The sequence below is a fragment of the Strongylocentrotus purpuratus genome, unplaced genomic scaffold, assembly GCF_000002235.5.
Source record: "Strongylocentrotus purpuratus isolate Spur 01 unplaced genomic scaffold, Spur_5.0 spur5_scaffold_6, whole genome shotgun sequence".
In the NCBI taxonomy this organism is placed as follows: Eukaryota; Metazoa; Echinodermata; class Echinoidea; order Camarodonta; family Strongylocentrotidae; genus Strongylocentrotus; species Strongylocentrotus purpuratus.
In genome coordinates, this window is record NW_022145612.1 from 14528055 (window position 1) to 14549711 (window position 21657).

At 38.0% G+C, this 21657-nt stretch overlaps 1 protein-coding gene across 2 annotated transcripts in view; it reads left to right on the forward strand.

Moving 5' to 3' along the window:
- Nucleotides 1–268: 268 nt before the first annotated feature.
- The window catches only part of LOC579914 (cortactin-binding protein 2), an 81252-nt gene continuing 59863 nt past the window's right edge, over nucleotides 269–21657 (forward strand). Inside the window, exons 1-2 of one of the 2 annotated variants that reach the window (XM_030972840.1) lie at nucleotides 269–413; nucleotides 3403–3659. In XM_030972840.1, the coding sequence (XP_030828700.1) occupies nucleotides 3504–3659 (156 nt within the window). In that variant the 5' untranslated portion in view covers nucleotides 269–413; nucleotides 3403–3503. Of the gene's footprint in view, nucleotides 414–3402; nucleotides 3660–10114; nucleotides 11006–21657 lie in introns of those variants that run through there. The other variant, XM_011662630.2, reaches the window with a different exon arrangement.

Sequence of the window (21657 nt, forward strand, 5' to 3'; positions counted from 1 at the left end):
ATAAACTATTGAGGTCTATATGAAAATCATTGATTGTGAATACACAATCTGATTCGGATTGTGTCAATTCATCAAAGTTCATAAAAGATTTTGGGAAATGTCATGCACGTAAAATGACACAGTCAAATCATATTACCTGGGCAAATATCATGGGGAACTCGAAAAATTCCCCTTGGCTAGACGGATGCAGTTCGAATTGAGCCCCTTTGTGCAGACAAAGGAACAGCGACCGCTCGTGGTTGAAGCTAGCGTTTGATGTTGAGGCAGCTAGCTCTCGAGTACGTACAGTACAGTTCTAGGCTAGGTATATACCAGGGACATTTTAGTGTTACATAGCTAGCCATCACCAAAACAAGAAGAAAGAAAGCGTCCAAGTTCTAGTTTCTCATCATTAATGACGTTGTGTTTTGAGGGTAAGTTTACAAATGATGTCTTTACTGTAAAATTTGGCTTAAATGTTAGTTACAAAGGTCTTAAATTTTGTAGTGATCTGCAGAGCTAACGCAGTGACGGTCCACGTCTGAGTGATTAATTCAATAATGTCTCATTTTCTGTGCGGTGTATCTCAAGTATGTATAGGCCCACGGCCACGGCCACACAGCAGCTAGCAGCATGCATTACTATCCAGTATCCTGGCTGTGGGGCTTTAAAACCTCACTGCACTGTTGTTGTTGGTAATAGTTTAGTGGGGCGTTCATTCATGAATAGATCTAGACTTAGATCTAGTCTATATCAGATATACGCCATATCTTCAGTTTTATAAGAAAAATCAGTTATCCGTAAATACTAAAGAAAACTTCTAGTTCTAACTCATTTAGATCTAGATCTAACTGTTAGATCTAGATCTAGATCTAGACTAGATCTAGACCGAATTTTTCTGTCTCTTTCGTTCGTTAGCCTCTGATTTGGGTAGGTCGGCTCTCTCTTTAGAGACAGAACAGCCCCATACGCTGTAGTGGCCGCGCGTTTGTACTAAGAAATGTTACACAAAACTTGGCCAAACTTAATCCCTAATTTTTATATTTTACCGGATGCGTATCCGATGCATTTAAAGTCCTAAATTAGCTAAATACTTAACTACTTCTGACTGGAATAATCCGTTTAATGGTCCATTTTTAGGAAATTATGGGTCAAGATCGACATCCATGAAGAAAATCTTGCAGCCGAGTCTCATTCTTTCTAGTCTACGCCGAAGGCAAAATGATTATAACGGAAAAACTGTGCACGAGCTACGAGTTCGTAATGACATGCACAGTTTTTCCGTTATAATCATTTTGCCTTCGGCGTAGACTAGAAAGAATGAGACTCGGCTGCAAGATTTTCTTCATGGATGTCGATCTTGACCCATAATTTCCTAAAAATGGACCATTAAACGGATTATTCCAGTCAAGTTGGTAAGTGGAACCGAAGTAGTTAAGTATTTAGCTAATTTAGGACTTTATACGCATCCGGTAAAATATAAAAATTAGGGATTAAGTTTGGCCAAGTTTTGTGTAACGTTTCTTAGTACAAACGCGCGGCCACTACAGCGTATGGGGCTGTTCTGTCTCTAAAGAGAGAGCCGACCTACCCAAATCAGAGGCTAACGAACGAAAGAGACAGAAAAATTCGGTCTAGACTAGATCTAACTAAACTTATGCATCTCATATTGAAAATTAGGCCTAGAGTCTAGAGCTTATTGATCGGTTCCACTTACCAACTTGACTGACAGAATCTGTTTAATGGTCCCTTTTTAGGAAATTATGGGTCAAAATCGACATCACTGTTGAAAATCTTGCAGCCGTATTTAAAACTCTCGTTGCGCATGATGTCATCTAAATCTCATCCCTTCTAGTCTATGCGCAAGACAAAATGATTATGAAGGAAAACTGTGCACGAGCTACAAGTTCGTAATGACATGCACATTTTTTCCTTCATAAATCTTGAGAATCAATAGTACAGCTTTTAATACACAGCCAGGATAGTAATGCAGCTATGTGTGCAGTGTCACGCATTTCGAGGGTCTGAAAACGCTCTCACGCACGACGCGCACGATTTCGAAAAAACGTTATAGAGTAAAGGAGCCCGTTTTCGGCCACTTAAGACAAAATCCTATTTTTAGGACTCTTTACTGCCTATTTATTATCATTTCTTGTTCAAATCATGAAGCAAATATTATTATTATTTAAACAAAAAAAGAATCCCAGAAAAAAATCACGAATTGCCATGACAATATTCATTTCAATTTTCACTGTTTTGGAGCCCGTTATCGGCCGAGCGTTTCAGTTTACGGCCGCATGTACAAAGTCAATAGGAAGCGCTCGCGCGCGCCGTGCGTTTCCGCGCTAATGTACAGCACAAGCGGGCGGAGCAGGTATCCCACGCCGGAGCTCCCTGGTGCTCGCCTGGCCGAAGACAGGCACAGCGGTGATCGGAAGTTGGAATCTGAATTGGACAGAAATATCGTGTGTGCGTCGCGGTGTGCGGCTGCATTGATTTAATACATGCGATGACATACTTTTGAGCTTGCGACTAGCACAAAATCGGGCTTTAAATCTGAAAAATACTTGAAATAAAGCTCATTTTATGGTACCCATATTTCTTACAGACACGCGTAAGATACTCGATTTTTCAGATTTGGGTAGCGGGACCGGCGATTACATCGCTAAAATGTGATATTTTAGGATATATTTTCCATTGCAAATGTGGTTCTTCAGCGACACTGGCATGGTATGGTATATGTGGGATATGTGTTATGCTATTATGCGATGTATTTTAGAGTGATTTTACCTTGCATCCAACCAATCGGCCGAAAACTGGAGCTGGCCGATTACGGGCTCCTTTACTCTATGTATGTTATACCCTCGCGCGCCGAGTCACGAAAATGTCACGCATAGCTGATCTTTGAACTTGGCGTCTCTGTACTTGAGCCCTCTTTAATACTAATAGACGTTAGACCTTACTACTAGTACTAGTCTAGATGTATTAATATAGCAATCAATACAATACCTAAATCTCGATGACCATTGCATTGGTCCCCCATGGTCCCCTTTTTCTTATGTTTATTGTTAATTATTGTTGCGATCGGTTGTTTGATATGCAATTGTAACTAGATCTACATGTATATATTACATCTAATTTTGTTGTTTTTGTTGTTTTCAAAATGTTTTCAATGTTGTGTGTCCACAATCAGGGCTATAGTGTAAAACAGCTGTGTAGATCATTTTTTATCCTGAATAAATTGATAAATGAATGATACAAGTATGTTGAGTGATATTCTTGTGAAGGAATAAGCATGAGATCTGTTCCGAGGTTTTTTTTTCTTAGAACCAAGCTGTGTAGATCTAATTGTATGTAGTTAATACTTGTACAAGCAAATTTTAAATACCGGTACTTAATCAAATCTCTGTCTGGTATTTTCAGGTATTTTCAGGTACCAGGTATCAGAAAACCAGCATATTTGAAAACCTGCGATCCTGTACTTGCCCAAATGTAGAGACTTATGGCATGAACATCGTCAATGCATGCTGAAACTCTGCAAGGTCAGTATGCTGGATTCACCTGATGCCAGTGGACCCTTATTGCGAACACCTGCTAAAGATGGATACAGTGTTGGAACAAAGCCTTCTCCGTCCACTTCTACTCCTAGTCTCCTGAAGAACAATCGTCTATTATCACAGGTAACTGAAAATCTCTTTTCCTGAGATGGTTAGTAACTGATCAATATATCCATCTGTGTTCACTCTCTGCTACATAGCTGTGAGATGAATTTTTTTTTTAAAATACAAAAAAAAAAAAATATATAAAAGTTGTGATATGAAAGTTGTTCAGAATATTAATAGTAAGCCCATATTTGTGTAGGGAATGAGGATACATCCCACTATTGAACAAGGGAACAGGGAATTGCGAAATGCACAACATTCCATATTTAATAGGGCTTATTATCAAGGAACCATTAGGCCAAATAACAAAAATGAAGTGTTTCTCGTCCCCACCGCCTCCTTTTCTAAACTATTTACTATTCAGAAGGAAAAAAAGACACACAAAAAAAGCTTGTGGTATACATTTTGTTTAAATAGCTTCTAAAGTGATACAAATCATTTCTTATGTCATGCATAGCACAATATCTGTAAATAAATAGGCTTGGCCAGCTGTAATTAGCTTGGCAGTCATCTTGGGAAAAAAATAGCAAAAGATTGCAAAATAGTGAATAGTATTGCCTGCCTCCTACTTAAAAAAAAAGTCTGGACGAGAAACACATTATTTTTGTTATTTGGTCTAAATCAGAATAAACCGGTACACAGTGAGTGAACAGAATGCTCCAAGATTGCCACATTTACTTCACCTGGGTGGAAAGTGGCTAGTGTAGATTTATGTCATGCCAAGTGACACACTAATATATAAAGAAAAAGTTATAGCATACATAACAAGCTGAAGGGATGTAATTTGTTAACAACATGTAGAGTGTGCACCAACAAAAGCATTAATTACACTGAGTCTGGAAACTGCTGAATCTTTGTTTAACAGCACCAATGTTTATCTGGTGAAATATTTACCACTTTGCATCCTGTATGTTTAGAAACTTAGTTTGACTGAATGAAGAATGAGTCTATGATCTGGCTGTGTGTACATGTTTCTTATTTCCGTCTCCCTGTACAGTAGAGCCTAGAGGCCATTTGGAAGAAAGTTATTGTAGCGTATATCCTGTCTATTGTCAATGTACAAACTTTAGTAAACTTGTAACCAGCGTACACTTTACAAAGTTTACATAAAACCTTGGATAACTTTGATTGATGATAAATCAAAACAACAGAAGTTTTTCACATTTTAAATCTGAGGTACATGTACAGTATGTCGAATTAAATTGTAGTAAATATTATGATGTTTTTTGATAATATAATAATAATCTTTACAAAAAATTGATTTTAAAGACAAAATAGCTTATACAGAGCCCCGAAAATAACAATTATGTGCGAGACAAGGTAGCCGATACGGAGATCCAAAAATAATAATTTTTGATGAGACAAGGTAGCCGATACAGAGATCTGAAAATAATAATTATTGGCGAGACAAGGTACAATGTAGCAGATACTGAGATCGGAGAATAATAATCAACTAGTTTCAGAACAAGATTTATGTGACACCATCAAACTGCAATTTAAAAAAAATTGTTTAAAAAAATGTGGATATGACTCAGCGATAATAAACTGAGATAGATGTTAATGACATTTGCCCAATGTGCAAAATGCATCATAATACTGCTTATGAGTAATTTTGAAAAATCGCGATTGGATGATTTTTGTTGTTCATGATGATACATTGTATTGATATACATGTAAGCCCCGCTACATGTATTTTTGTTTGTCCTATATACTGTACATGGATCAAGTGCCAACATGTACCTGGCTCACTTTTTTCTTCAAATTTCGTCAATCAATATGGAACCATTTAGATATAAACACAGTTAGTCAATACACAACAATTTAGTCAGTTATTATTTAATTTGAAAATAATATTTTTGATTAAATCTGCTTTAAAGGTACTATGTCCCATTTGCAGGCCAAAAAAATGAAAAAGTTAAATTCCAACTGCATTTGAAAGATAATACTTATTTAGAACTTCCCTAAAAAAGTGGGACTTGAAAATGTCTTCAGGAGGGAAAATAATGACTATTAGTTGTCAAATCGACTTTAGGGCTATAGAGCCCAAAAGTAATAGTCTTGATTTTCAGACAAGATTCAATCAGTTTAATCTTGGCCATCACAAGAAGTGGGTTATTGATGTAGACAAATGCTCATGTACCCTTTACAACTCTTTTCATGTATGTTATTACCAAAGAAGAAAAAAAGCCAGTCAGTCACTCAATAGTGTCTGACAGTGAAGTCTAGCAAGTAAACGGGTTTCCTTGCATAATTTGAATATGAGGACACTGCTAACGTTTAAATTTCACAGATAGGACATACATGACATATTCATAATTCCTGCAAAGTTCTACAGAATTTGAGGTTGGCTGCAAAAGGGACATAGTACCTTTAATGACTGTAGCCTACCAGTTAGGTTCCTTGTGTAAACAAAGAAGGGCATCACACCTCATTAGTAGCAGTACTGTCTATGCTGAATGCATGTTCATGCAAACACTCTAGATGGGGCAAAGCATGAATAATATATCGGCACATAAAGCAGACACAAAAGAATTACGAAACTCGTAGGTGAACAGACTGTACTTTAGTGTGCACATGTACATGCATAATGTGTGTGTGTGCCATAGGATGTTTGTTGCTAGGAGGAACCCATTGATTTTAGGATTGTGTTACTCAAGGAGTGCTGAAAGGCAGCGAGCTCTCTCAATTTTGACAAATTTACATACAAGTATGTGGATATATCTAGCCTAATGTCACAGCAAATTCAGCATGCACAGATTTTATTATTAATTTGACTTATAAAATTCATTCTCCTGATTATTTTATTTGAGATAACCAAAAATGTACACAAAGGCTACATATTGATCAAATAAATACATACACACATCTGTTGTTGGTTTAGTTTTAATGGTGTGTACATGTATCATTCATTTATGAATATTTACGCTGGTGTGGCAGGCAGGGGATAGCTTTGTAACAAGGCCCCATTTAAATTCGTTTACAAATGAATGTGTGTATATTCCACCAATGTAGTACATGTACATGTCAAATGTCAGACTGAACTATAAAGGTCAAGTACTTTCTAAGGAGAACTTCGGGCAAAAGTCATTCCTGGTTGCTGCATCCTTCATTTTCTGTCCTAAAATACAGAGAGGAATACTGTTTACATGGAGATTATTAAAGAGGGGAGACAAGTAGCATAACCCTGTATATGCAGTCAAGTGCTCAATTCTGTTCTCATTGCAAAGATACACTACATTGTAATACTAAGCTGATATTTTCGCGTGGAGATCTTTTCGCAAAATAACTGCCTGTATGCTTGTAATGCAATGCTGTCGTCTCTATTTGTGCGTGTTGATAAATTTGTGATAATATTAGTACTAGATAGTATGCAGTTTGCGAAATTCGTAAAAAATAAAACCCTCGCAAAAATAATAGCTTATACAGTACATGTACATGTACATGTATACTGGATGTACATTTGTATGTTGCACTACACTGTTGGACAGTGTATGCAGAATTCCTACAAATTATATTATTTGCATTTGCGGTTTTATGCAGTAACAACATTGTGTACTGTAGCAGATCATTGATTTGTTTGTGCATGTATATATCCTCCACTTTTCAGACAGAGATGCTTGTGGTTTTAGTACCTGGTGCTAATTTGCTAATTGGACTTTGAGTTTCGATCATGATTACTAACCCAGGATTTGACCTCAGATACCCTGTATAAAGTTGTGTCTTAGTTGGTAAAGTGTTGTGTACTAATTTACTGAGTCACCAAAACTTGATTCTTTGCCTGATACAAGTATTTTTCATGCCTTGCAAAGTTGCAATGTTGTAAACATGTTGTAAACATGTTTGAGAGTAGAGGAATCAATACCATTCTATTCAGCCAAACATCCTATTGTTCAGACTTGTCTAGAGGACCTTGTTACTTGTAGCACTGGTATTGTGCTGGTATAGTTGGATAGGACTTCTGATTCTTAATCCCTTCCTTTCTGCATTATTAATGGTTGGGCATGCAGTTCATTGACACTCTGATGGATACTGTGTTGAAGGAGTGAGAAGATGATTATATGTAGATTTACATGTTCATGTCTATTTGTTATTAGGCCTATCCTGCTCTAGAAGTAGCTTATATTTCAAGTTTATCGAGCCTCCCTTATTTCTATAGGAAATTAGGAATGTGTACTTTTGTATACTTCATTATGTTTCCCAACTCTTTCCTTTTGCAATTCATTCATTGAAAACAAAGTCTTGATTTCTGTGGACGAGTGGATAAGTCCCCGGACTGTGGAGCACAAGATCCGTGGTTCAAGTCCCGCCGCAGCATTAATGTCCTTTGGCAAGACATTGATCTACCTTTGCCACTCTCCACCCAGGTGTTAAATGGGTACCCGGTAGGATGCGAAAGCTAATGTGGTTAGATTAGCAAGTGTGCGCATGTAAAAATGACACCTGGCTGGAATGCTCCCCAGGGAGTGGAGAATGTGCATACATTGTGTGCGGGTAAGCCTGAATCCAATGACCAGGGTAATAATATACATGTACTTATCTGTAAAGCGCTTTGTGAGGGCCTCCGGTCCTGAAAAGCGCTATATTAGAACGAGCTATTATTATTCTCATGTCTTTATTCAACCATCCTTCCAGCGTTGATTCAATTTCCCTTAAATCACAGGACTCAATGCAGCCCTGTGTTTACTTTGCACATTTCAAACAGGATAATCCAAGAGGATTTGAAAGCTATTAGCTAAATAAATATTTGATTTGTACACCAATTATTACTTTCAGGCAAGTAAATTGGAGAATGCTATTAGATAGCATCATGCCAAAACCTGTGTTAGCAGGATTTGTATAAAAGAAAGGAAATATCTCTTCATACACTGTTAGCAAAACAACATACTTTTTTGTTTGAAAAAAAAAAGAGACATTGCATGCCATTAAATGTACTATTCATCTACTGTATTGTAGATGTTGTTAAATCAGTCCATAAGGTGATGGTAAGCATTACATTTACATTTGTACATAGGGATGACAATGGTAGGCCTATATGTTTTTGTGAAAAAATTGTATTGTGGTGACTATAGAATTCTTAAATAAACACAAATTCATAAGCATTGTAGCTTCCTTTACAAACATTCCAAAATATTTATATACTGTAAACGCGTAAATATTTGTGGTACATAAATTTTCTCACTAAAGTTGATGTCCGCGAATTTTAGAACTCGCAAAAATATAAACACTACTTCTGATGCCTGTTCTGAAGGGGCTAAAGTTGGTGCAATGTGAATTTACGAACCAGCGAATATGTTTTGGGGTTGCTCAGTGCGTGAAATTAATCGCACAAAAATAACAGTGTTTACAGAACTGTTTATTAAGTATCGTCTCCCTTCTGTCAAAATCTTTACTGAATGTTCACATGCACATTATTCAAAATCTGTTTACTTAAACATGATAGTTTTGCGTTGTGCATATTTCTATTAATAGTATGATGTCATTGCTTTAGGAATGAGTCAGCGATGGGGTTTACCAGGACTGGTCTTACTATTATTTATTGCTTGTACACACACACATCTACTCCAGCTATCCCAGCCCCACCCTCTCTCCCACAAGGCAAGGAGATAGTGTTTGTGATGGTCATCTCATCTGCTTCGGTGACTAGATACTCATTAACATTTTAATGGTGTGAAGCTCTCTGTCTCTGACCATCTCACAGAATGATTCATCCACACAGCATGAAAGAAAAGAGGGAACATTTTTGGGATTGGTAATGACGATTCAGTCACCTCCTTCATGGAGCTAACAAAAACAGAATGCTGTGCTTCCATGCTGGGAGTTGAATGTACTTTATTTTTTTTAGTAGCGATTAAAAGAAAATAGGCTGTGACATTTCAACTGCAGAAAAGAGCTCAACTTGTCAAAATTATTTTAACTGGTATTTTCTCCCTGATATACATGTAGACCTGTAAAAGTATTAGTGATCCGCATCTATGGCTTCTAGGCTTATAATGTTGAAAATAATACTTAAATGCTCATGTAGGCCTTCATCTCAAGATCATATGTGCATATGATGAGATAATGGAAAGAGACCAGTATCAAAAGTATTGCATAATGGCCCATGCAACCCAATGTCACAAAGCAGAGAAGAATCATGTCATGTTATGAATTTGTGATTTGTCAGCCATCTGGCTGTAGATAAAGCATGTAGAAGTCAGGCTTGGGCACCCACGCATATCCAATTAAAGATCAAAGTTGGTAGCAGTTTTGGTAGCAAGCTGAGGCCAAAGATGATTCATCCAATTCTTCTGCATTTTTAACTATCAAACATCCAGCTTTCCTCATATTAGTTTACCAATATTACAGTAAGGGGTATTGGACTTGTTTAAAAAAGAAGTAATTACATGTATGCATCGATAATGTATTAAAGAGAGAAATTTGTTGTGGGGGAGGGGTCTTTTTAATAATTGTTTTAAATGGATGAGGTAGAGCTGCAGTGTATTTAACAAAGGATCATTGATTATATTTGATGTAGACTGATTGTTTTTAATTTATTCATCAATACTCTATCAAGGAAAACACTACACAGTGATACAGTGTGCGCATACATTTTACATGCCAGCAGCAATTAGCTAAATTTGATCTGTGGTATTGACATGCATTCAAAGGGCAGAGATCATTAACGAGAGGTCATCCCATACGATAGTCAGACCGCTGCCTGTGGTACTCCCAGCCATCTATTTATTTCCTCTGCTATTTCAAGCACTTGGCATATACATGGAGTTCTTGAAGGTATGCCCTTTCAGGAAGGAGATTCATTCGGCCGGAGGAGGTTGCAAGCGACGGATAGCAAAGCAGGATTGCTGCCTGCTTTGAAAACCCAGTCAGCCGATTTGCGCTAGGCTTAGGTGGGGAAGTTATGGGGCCATTTGCAATCTGGAGGAGATTTTGACGATGTCATGGGACAGACGTGATGTGACTTCACCAGCAGAGTAAATCTGATGGACTAGCTGTCATCGTGTCAACTGCCAAATGAGTGGTAGTGTTTCATGACTTGTTTGCTCATACTGATGTGAATTATGGAACAGCAGCTAAAGATTCCTTTGGACCCTTTTATGATGTGCCTTCATGAAGCTCCTCCCAGATAGTTGGAATGATCATACAAGCACACTTTGCAGTCTGTCTTCTTGTGTAATAATGGAATTTAGCAAGTGACTAGTGATTGATTCTCTGTCTTGTTGCTGTGCCTTGGTGATTTTGAGATGAGTCTCCCTTTTGGGACGAGAGGTATGAAGAACTACAGCAGCTATAACAAGTACAGGCCCAGTACCGGCAAAGGGGCATCATGGATGCAAAGGGAAACAGCCTCCCTTCCTCTTCCTTCAGTAAGTTTTGATAACAAAATTATTTCACTTACAATATAAGAGGTGTTTATGCATACTAGATAATTATATTTAGTCTTTTTTCAACATACTATTTACAGTCGATCTTATCCCTGCCAAGTGGAAGTGGACCCTGATTCTTTTATCAAGGTTTTAGTAAAAACAATGCCCATACTCTGTTTTGGTGTGTGGCCTTTCATTGAACAACGTTCAAACTGGATACCTTTAAAGTGACTCGGTAACTTTGCCTGAGATTCTGAAACAAAATCCTGGATTTAGCTCATGCTGCAATCATAATTATAAACCTGTAGGTCAGTCAGGAACCCCATGACTTTTACATGGAAATCAAAATTTCATTTTTTGTTACCCTAATAGTTTTTATAACACTACAGTCCAATGGGGAAAATGAGTATGTTAAAACCGATCACTCAAAGATTTTTACTTTTTTGAGGCACTTCATGATCATTTTGAAGCGCAATTTTTGTAGGGCCATGCATCTCAGATTTAACATTGTTAAATGATGCCTTTAAAGTACTATAGCTATACACAGAATTTTGGTGGGGGTTGGGGTTAGAGAACCTAGATCAAGACTGTGTTGAGATGAAGTGTTATAATGTCAAATGATTTCCAATGCTGAGGCGTGCTGTAGTCTAACTGGGATTATAGTTATTGCGATGAGTCATCTTATGCCTAAGTCTTTCTCCATCTCATTGTAAGCCAATGATTACATAACCACTCGTAGGGAAGCTTCCCCACCTTTTACTCGTTTTTTTGGTCATCATTGTAGAACTATAGCTTGTGTAATATTGATTAAGTTTTTATATTTTTTAATTAAGAATATACATTTACATGTAGGCCCTATTATAAACATGCAGGTCTACTTGTGTGTACTTTATTAGAACTTAACTTTAAAGACCTTCTCTGATGAAAATACAACTACACTATGGCTCATAAGCTTCAGTTTGATGATTTATCCATTTCACTTTTCAGTTCAGAGATGGTCTTTAAATGTACTTCCAATGAACATGTATGTAAACGGTGAAGATATTCCTATAAGAATACATGTACACCTTATACATGTAATTTTGTGTTGATAATTACTGTTGTACTGGGTACACATTTACTGTCCTCTTAAAATATTTTACTCAAGAATTGAATATATTCATTGACTATGGTTGGTACAAACATGCATTTTCTGGTACAAAATTAAACCTCTTTATGCCCAACCTTAAATCATATCTATAATAGTAATACGCTAAGGCTCCGCGGGGGGCGCGACGTCTCCGCCAGCCTTTGTATTCTATTGTTTTTTAATGAGATCGCCGACCCAAGTTGGTGCGGCTATCTCCTCCTGAACCCTCCCCTCGGGGTACCGGTGACCGGTGCCGTCGTCCGCGGGAGAGTCTACTCTAGCGAATTGGCTATACTCCGCCCGAGGTCCTCCTCCGTGTCGACGTCCAGGGCGAAAACAGACGCGACATGCATAATGCAGGATATGCGTGACGACAGAGATACCTCATGGATATTCAACATAACATCCGTAGACACACGACCGATGACTGTCCACTCACATTAAGTTGCGTATTAAATGCACGACGCACAGGGTCGGGCTTACCCGAGTAAAGCATCTTTCTATAGGATATCCATTGTATAGTAGCTGCACGAGCCACAGAGATACACACGAAGCTTCCCGTCCACGTCCAAACTTAGGGACCTATTTCCATCATTATTGCCGCGATTTTTATATAGGTGTCGTGAATGGAGGTATGAAATGAAAGCTTATTTTGTGATTATTACGGCCATGCTACTAAATTTTGATTATCATTTTCTAAAGGAAAGTTTTCACAAGAAAACCATTGGACTGACAATTCAGTCGCAAGCTGCCTTCAGTCAGTGCAGTGCTGCTGTGCAGTGTGTGTGAGCTGCAATTTAACTCCAGCAAGCTCCAACACCGGCTCCGCACACCGCAGGCGTCCGAGGCCTGCGGCGCCGGTGTTCGAGCTTTCTGGAGTAACACTGTGTGTGTGTGTGTGTGTGATTTCAGCTGAGCTGAGCTCGAGTCGAATAGATTTGACACTTTGAAATTGTTATCTGTTGGTTTGCATCATTATTGCCGCGATTTCAATATAGTTTCGTGAATAGATTTACGAAACCTGATCTTAGAATTAGTAAAAGTATTACTAATGTTTACGTTTTTAAACGACTGTCTGATTTTCTTGTGAAAATTTTACTTTGAAAAATGATTATCGAAATTCATGGTCAGAAATAATCACAATCTAGGGTCTATTATGTTACAGTTCTTGCATCAAATCAATGCATGAAAACTTAGTTATTGAACTAGAAAAATGTTTTTTTTTTTAAATAGGCAATTATGAAGTATAGGAAGCCTGAAACCTGTCCTGAGCCTACTAAACAAATCTCAACAAAGTGTAGGCCTATCCTTTTATGAATTAATGAAAAAGTAGCCCCAGAAAAAAGAGCCCCGAAAGTTGGAAAAAGTAGTCCCGAAAATTTCCCAAAAATTTGAAATGGAGCCCCCGAAATGAAAAACTTAATTTTTTGCCTGCGCCCCCCTCTAGAATCCCTCGGATTTCCGCGGGTCCTGAGTTGAGTGTATATATAATATACGCGTGCAGTGGGGTCCACGGGTTTCAAGGGGCCATAAAAACCCCAAAAGCTCGGGGGTTACGTTCTTCAAAGTTGGGGGGGGGGGTGTGGGAGATCGAGATCGCAGCGAGTTGAGTGTATATATAATATAGGCGTGGGGTCCACGGGTTTCAAGAGTCCATAAACCCCCGAAAGCTCGGGGGGTTTAGGTGTTTAATTAGGGTCAGATGAGCATATTTTTAATACTTTATTTGTGACACTTGCGGGTCACTAATTGGCGTGGGGTCAATACGTAGAGTTGCGTAGTGTTGCGTACAAACTACGCTGGCCTACGTTACTATATGCTGAGGAACGAAAAGGGGTACGCAAGATGAAAGAAAACAATTCAACATGTTTAATTTTTTTTGCGTACTTTCGGCGTAGAAACTTGACGCAGAAAGCAGCCTTTTTACGCAACACTACGCTACATGCCTACGCAACAGTACGCTACCCTACGCCAGATCGACAAAGCAGTAAAAGCTTTCCACACAGTAAGCAACCATAAGCAAACCTGTACGCCAGCCTACGCATAACCTACGCAGGGACTATTTTCCCATTAATACGCAGCCTAATTTCTGCATAGTCGGTACGCCACACTACGGAACTCTACGCAGTTCCAGTGGCTTAAAGAATAATTACCGGTACAGTTGGATCGTTTTTTTAATTTTTATATAAGGCCAAATTAAAAAAAAAACATTTTTAGCATCCTGTTTTTTCGAAAAATGGGAAGGAGGAGGCCCTTTTTTTTTTTCTTTCAAAATGGCCGCTCCGTACATTTTTCCCTGACATTCGGGCTATTTTTCAAGATGGCGGCCGACAATTTTTTTTTTCTTATTTAAAATCAGAAATACATTTTAGCAGTGCTTTTCATGTTTTTTTTCTTTCAAAAAAAAAAAAAAAAAAAATAGGAGGCGGCCCCCCAAAAAGGAAGCAGGCGGGGACGCTGTTTTTTTTTCTTTCAAAAAAAAAAAAATAGGAGGCGGCCCCCAAAAAGGAAGCGGGCGGGGACGCTAAACATGTATATTTTTTTAATGGCCTGAATGGCAAATAAAGTTCTTGGTGGTTTTAATTTAGACAGTCTCTATATATCTATTTACACCCCCCCCCCCCCCCCCCCCCCCCCCCCGCCCACCTCTAGAATCCCGCGGATTTCCGCGGGTCCTGCTAGTCATATTATATTAACTTAACTGAGACGGTACAGTACTTGCCATTTTGTTTTACCATGGAAGCAAAAAGGATTAGTAATAGTTGTTTTACTTGAAGAAAATACTTGATTTCAACAGATGGAATGCCATTTCTCATGAACCGGTATGTGAAAGTCTTGTTAGCAGGAATCTGCCCATCAATTATTTTTCATCCCTCAAATGGAATCTTATCACATGGGCTAAAGATTACTATAATCTCTAGCTAATAATTCCTATCTTCTGTGACACACAAATGTATTCTCTATACTTCCAGAGTGCCAGTCATACTCCCATTACTCAAAGTACACAAAGACATGACCTTAGAATTAGAGATGTTGCTATTTCCAGCAGATTATTTATGATGACCCTCATGCAATCGCCTTGGCCAACATCTTGTAGATATGATTTTATTTTGGGGCCTCTCAAAACACGCACACTCATTCATAGAATTTCTTTCCTCTGGTAATGCACACAGAAAGCTGTATCTTTCTGACGTCAACCAAATCGGAGAGTTGGTGAGTGATTGAAAAAGACGAAGATACTGAAGATGAAATTCATGTCAGCTTTTTCATTTTCATATCCGTACAGTTGAATACAGATGTTAGCCCTATGCTACAAATAGATTAATCTCTACATCGTGTGATTAATTTAACAGCGCAACAATGTTCACCGATGCTAGAAACTTATTAATTTTTGTATAGAGAAGATACAACTACTTTGAAAATGTAATTTTATTAATGTTTTTTTTTAAATTGTAAGTTTTACTGTTGCTTTAATTGCACAGAAAAGGACAAGCAAAAACGAAAAGACAAAAATGAGAGTTTTGCTAAAACAAATTCGTTGTGGGTGCTGCTTAAAAAATACCTTGCTTGCACCCCCAACAATCTAACAGTTATCATGCCTTTATTGATATGAGTCTTCCATGTAAACATCATGCATGGAAAGAACTTCCTGAGATAAAAAAATTGAAAGGGTCTCAGCACAGCAGATAAATGGTAGCAAAATGAAGCCTGTAGTTTGACAAGGGATGTCACAATGACTTTGTGTATTGTGATAAAAGGACTTTAATGAGAGGGATGAGTGGGAGAGAGGGAGATGGGAGTGGGGGAGATTTGAGAGGATGTTGAGAGGAATTTTTTTAGGAAGATGTACAATGGAGGGAGAGTCGGGAGGTAAGGGGAGAGGGACAAAAGGGAGAGTAAGGGATGGTTATAGGGATCTCAGAGATGGACATCAAGGGAGAGAGTTCAAGAGAAAAGACAGGGAGAGGGAGGGTTAATCTGAGTTAGCAGATAATTTATCAATACATATGTAAAAACCTGTCATTGCAAAATCAGGGTATTCTATCATTGAGGAATAACTGTTGTGCTCAACTTTAGATTGGTGAATGAAAGGCATCCATGGAATGTATGTATTGCCAACGTACTTGTACCTTGTGCAGGTGTATCACAAGGCTAGTTAATGTGTTTGTTAGCGTCACGCAGTGAGTTTGATATGCATGTACGCAATGGGACAGAAATAGTGCATTTGCATTTCGCCCAGCACTATCCCTTGTCAGTAATATTTATACTTATCAGGGTCTGAACTATCAAAGCTGTAGACTAATTTTTCACATACTGTAGGTCATGCAGTGTAGTAGGCCTATAATTATAAACAAATATGAAGTATCTTTGTGTAACTAATTTTATTTTCAATTTTTTTTCTTTGCTCGTGAAAGGGTTTGGACCTCTTATAAGTGATTAAAAGGGCTAAATAATTTCTGGGGTGAATTGTTAATTATTTGCCAGACCAATTTTTTTTTAGCTCTCTTAGAGGCTGTTCACACCGGCAGAGATAGCGCGGTCTAGCGCGCGCTATCTCTGCGGTGTGGAAGGTACAACGTCGTTTCGGTCCGCCCAACAGCGAGCCACGGCGAGCCAAAACGGCGTGCCAGTACTGGAGCACCTCTTGGGGGTGGTCCACGAGAGATAGCGCGGCCTAGCGCGCGATAGAGCGCGCGCTAGACCGCGCTATCTCTGCCGGTGTGAACAGCCTCTTATAAAGCTACATGTACATGTACCGGTACATATGAAATTTTAATTTTCTAGATTTGAATTGCTCTGAACTCGTCATGTTTATGTATTTAATTTTAAGTTTCCTTTAAATTTTATTTTACTTCTTATAATTTTTTATTTCTGTCATTGTCAGTTAGATTTTAAGCTTGACTCTAGCCACAATGCAATACAGACTTTGTCAACGTACAAAAATATAGGCTGTGCCGACAGACTAGTAGGGATATATACATGTACTGTATTGTACTAGGCCTAAGACCTTCTCCCGTCAATGCTTGGCATTCTTTCCTGCTTAGTTGGACGTGTATGTTTTGGAGTCGTATTTAGCTGAGCCCCAGCAGTGCTTTGTGTTGACATGAAACTGCTAGGATGAGAATAACCTGCAGTTTGAGTGCTATTACCCATGGCATAATTTTTTTGGGTTAAATACTGTTCATCTACGTTCCTAGATTAGTAGGTTTTCAGGGTGCTACAAGAATTTTTTTCACCACTTGCCCTGTCGGGCAAGTGGGTTTTCAATTTACTTGCCCAAACAATATTTCCACTTGCCCAAAACTTTTAAGGCGGTGCCTCCATGTTTACTAGCACAATCGAGAAAAAACAGCTGATCAACGCACGTGTGTGTCTGTGCAAGCCGCTGTCATTTGGAAACGTAGGCTAATTTTCAGCTGTTAATAATTTGGGTCAACTCTTCCATCAAGAAACGTCATGTAAATAATGGGTAATCAACTATTTTAAATAAAGTACGGACATTTTTATTTCATCATTCACTGCTATAAATATCATGCCAAAATTTGTAAATTCTTACTAAATAATAATATTGAAGATATTTTACGATAAATCTCGGATAAGTATGCGAAAACTAGACTAAACAACGTCGCTAAAACCATGAAAACAAAACAACAACGGCTTATATTCTGGGGGTCTCGATACTATTATCAAAATGACTCGCTCGGTCGGATCTTGAGACCGCAGTAATAAATTGAAAACGAGACAAAAACATTCATCTGATTTATATGAGCAGCGAGTTTTAAATAATATGTTCACAATCATTAACAGTCATTATGAATAAATATCAAACATTTGACTTTTTGTACTTACTAGAAAATCCCTGTTGTTTATTCCATTCCGATTCGCACGTGTTCATTTCCCTAGAATAATGACGTCATATTTGGCGTGATTCAACCAATCGGCAATCAGAGAATAGCAAAGGCCTGTCGGTGCGGCCTGCAGAGCTAGAGAGAGAGAGCGCGAATAAGCTCGCAGCTGGTACGATCGCGCTAGCTGTCTCTAGCTAGCTCACGGCCGGCCGTGCGTGGAGGCGGAGCGGCATTCATGGCTTGAAGTGTCACTGTTGCATGCGCGCTGAGCTAGCTGAGCTGGCTAGCTGTCTGTGAAGTTTTTTCGAAATCGGAACGATCGCTTTTTTGCTTCTGGATTTTGACGACGGGTAAGAAGTTGACGGGTGAATGGTAGAGTTCTTGGACACTAGGAAATTACTGTAAAAGTATCACTTGCCCGAATCGGGCAAGTGATAATTTGATTTACTTGCCCGACGGCTCAATTTGGGTGCCCCGGGACGTCGGGCAAGCGGGTTTGTCGCGCCCTGGGTTTTTACTAGAAAAAAAGAGAATAAATGTTTACATTTATCATGTACATGTATGGAGGATATAAAAAGTAATAAACATGAAATATATTCTATGTATCCTACAACATGAATTCAGGTCACATGTAGGACTAAGACGTAGGTCATGGTAAGACATCTTTCTAACTTCCTTTGTTTAACTTAACATTTATGTAGTGTTGGCTTTGAGATTGAGCAGAATATTGGCTATATTGACTTTGTAGCTAGGCATGCACAGTTTGATACAGGCTTTCAAATCTTTACTGCACTTGGAAGGCCAAGGTCAAAATGATGACTACTGTGAATACCCTAAGACGTTCCTTTAATTAGTCCTTTTCAAATAGTAGAGACATGTCACTCGACTGCAGAGAGGTTGGGTCTAATTGCTAACCCCATGCTGTAGAGTGGAGTGCCCCCTCAGCTAGCTTCTAATCCTTGCCCTCTAGCTGCTATCCCAATTATGCCCTTATATGGAGACCATTCTTGCTCTTGAACTAGAAATATTTCATTCTGAAAAGAATTGCTCTATTATGTCACTTCAGGAATTCCATTGTGGAAAAAACTTTAAAATGTGAATTTAGATATCCAAACTTTTAAAAATATCTCATTATTCAACAATAAAACAGTTATATTCTTTTAGGACTTTCATAAGTAGGAGTGAGCCAATTTGATTTTGTGAATCAGTGCCTCCAGATTTGATACAGTCAAGACTCATTGAACAGAATTTTGCATAATAATGCCATCAATATTTTTTAGATAAATATATATATGTGTAGATCAATATCAATTATCAAATAGAGCAGTCACTTTTCATATGAAAAGAATAGCCTCTGTAGATGACCAATTCAACCTGTACAAATGTGCAATTTTGATAGATTATTTACCTGTAATTGAATTTTGCAGAAGTATTTCTATACTTTGTATTGATAGTCATTCATACACATGTAGTACCCTACTTTTTAGGTAATGAGAGTGAATCGATTAATAATATCAGCTTTCGAGGAAAAGAGAAATAGGGCACACTGCACAAGGCAACTGAAATGTCTGTGTGACATGTTACATAACAATGATTTACTTTGTAATTGACATTGTAGATTGTAAAGTACACACAAGCAGTCATAAAATATCAAATCCAACAGGGAGACCCATGACTCATGAAAAACAAACATCAAACAAAGGGTACTTGTCCGAAGATGGCAAGGTTAGATGAGTAACATTGAGTGCTACCCGGGCAGTCTTACACCTCTATAGTATTATAAGGAAATTGATTTGTTAATTTAATCTGGTTGAAAGGTGTCAATAGGTTCACACTAAAACTTTATTGACATTCTGAATTCACTGTCAAACATTTCCTGGTCCATATGTACCGTTTGAAAGAAAAGACTTTTTTTTTTCTCTGACAGAATTAGTGGGAATTAACTATTTATTGTATTTCTATGGAAATATATACATGTTCATTTCTTGGAATATTATAATGAACCCAGGCATAAATGAGAGTGTAAATGTTCATGTCGCTTTGCTGTTGATGTGATACATGTATGAATGTGATGTTCATCAACATTGAACCATTGACCGTGCTATGTAACTAAAGTACATACTGTACGTACATGTAACTTTTTGTCTACTAATGTGTCTGTGCAGGAGAGTGGTACATTGTACATGGTACCCTTTCTGAAAGTAAATAAATGAGAGATCAAGTTACAGTATTATATTTAACTATAATACATTTGGATGCTTAATTGCTTATTGTCTCATTTCCCAGATGTTAAATTGAGCATGAATGGAATGAACGCATCGTTCTATATAACAAAAAATACACCAATGATGAACGTACTGACTCATCGCTAATATCTCTAATTGGGGCAGTGAATTAGTTGTTTTAATAGTCAAGCTTTATTACCAATAGTAGTCTGTAGCATTTATTCATTCTGACTGTTTCCCATACCCTGCATATTGACTCTGGAATGTTATTATTGCTGCATGGTGACAAATCACTTGATAGATCGAGTCATGACTCATTAAATGTATCATCTTTTGTGCAATTCTGCCAGGGCATTATAGAATGTGCCCCGCAAGAAATTCATTATGATTATTTTTTGTTTAATATTGGTTTTGAAGAGATAGGATTAGTGTATGCAGATCTCTCTAGTGTCCCTATTAGAAGTGTGTGTTTGTGAGTCATTTGGTTGTAAGAAGGTTTTTGATACACAAGCGAGGAGCAGTCATAAGGGAATGAAATCCCAGGATTGGGGATGGTCTTTGGAACGCAGCTGATGAGGTCATTTTGTGAAATCCAGGAATCATAATTTTTAGCATACAAATGGCATTATGTGTGTTGCAGCACGACCAACAGAAGCCTGGACACTTTACCCTTAAGTTTTGTTATTGGATCAAATCTGCACATTTGTAATTTGGAACTAACATCAGTAAAGTAATTATACACTGTAAAAGTCAAATGTAGTTCAATGAATGGTGTTGGATAATTACATCATTCCATGTATTACACACAATCACATTTGTTCAGTTATCAACTGCCTCAGGAACTCTAATATACTACAATAAGTTGGTATTGTAAATCTTTGTGTTGTGCAAAGCAAAGAAGGCTTCCCTATAATGGTTGAGACTATTCCATAGAGCTTCATGAATGCAGTGCGAAAGACTGTAGTATCTAATCAGATGCAGATTGACTATTGGATCATTCATAATATGTACATTTGTTAAGACTTAAGTGTGGAACTGAGGATCTTTGTCCGACTTTGTGATTCATGAAACTCCTCAGGAGGTCTTTGATTGCCATCTCACCATGGACAGTACTCCATGATCACACTGATCTGAAGCTTATCTGGATTTCATGGTGACAATAAATTGGGACTTTTCTGTGAATTTCAGGACATTGTGTTTCTCTAACCTGTGCATCTCTTCCCCTTTAAACATAGCCATCGACATGTTTTTAGGTTGACTAAAGCATGTCATAGATGATGAATTACATTGACAATTCAAAGAAATGGGAGAATTGTTTCCTCAACTATTCTGATGATTAACAGTTATGGTTTCCAACTTTCCATGGAAACATTTCATGGATTGTTTGCCAAAAAATGAATTTAACTTCTGTGCACCTTGTATGATTTATGAGTGTTAATCCCAGAGACA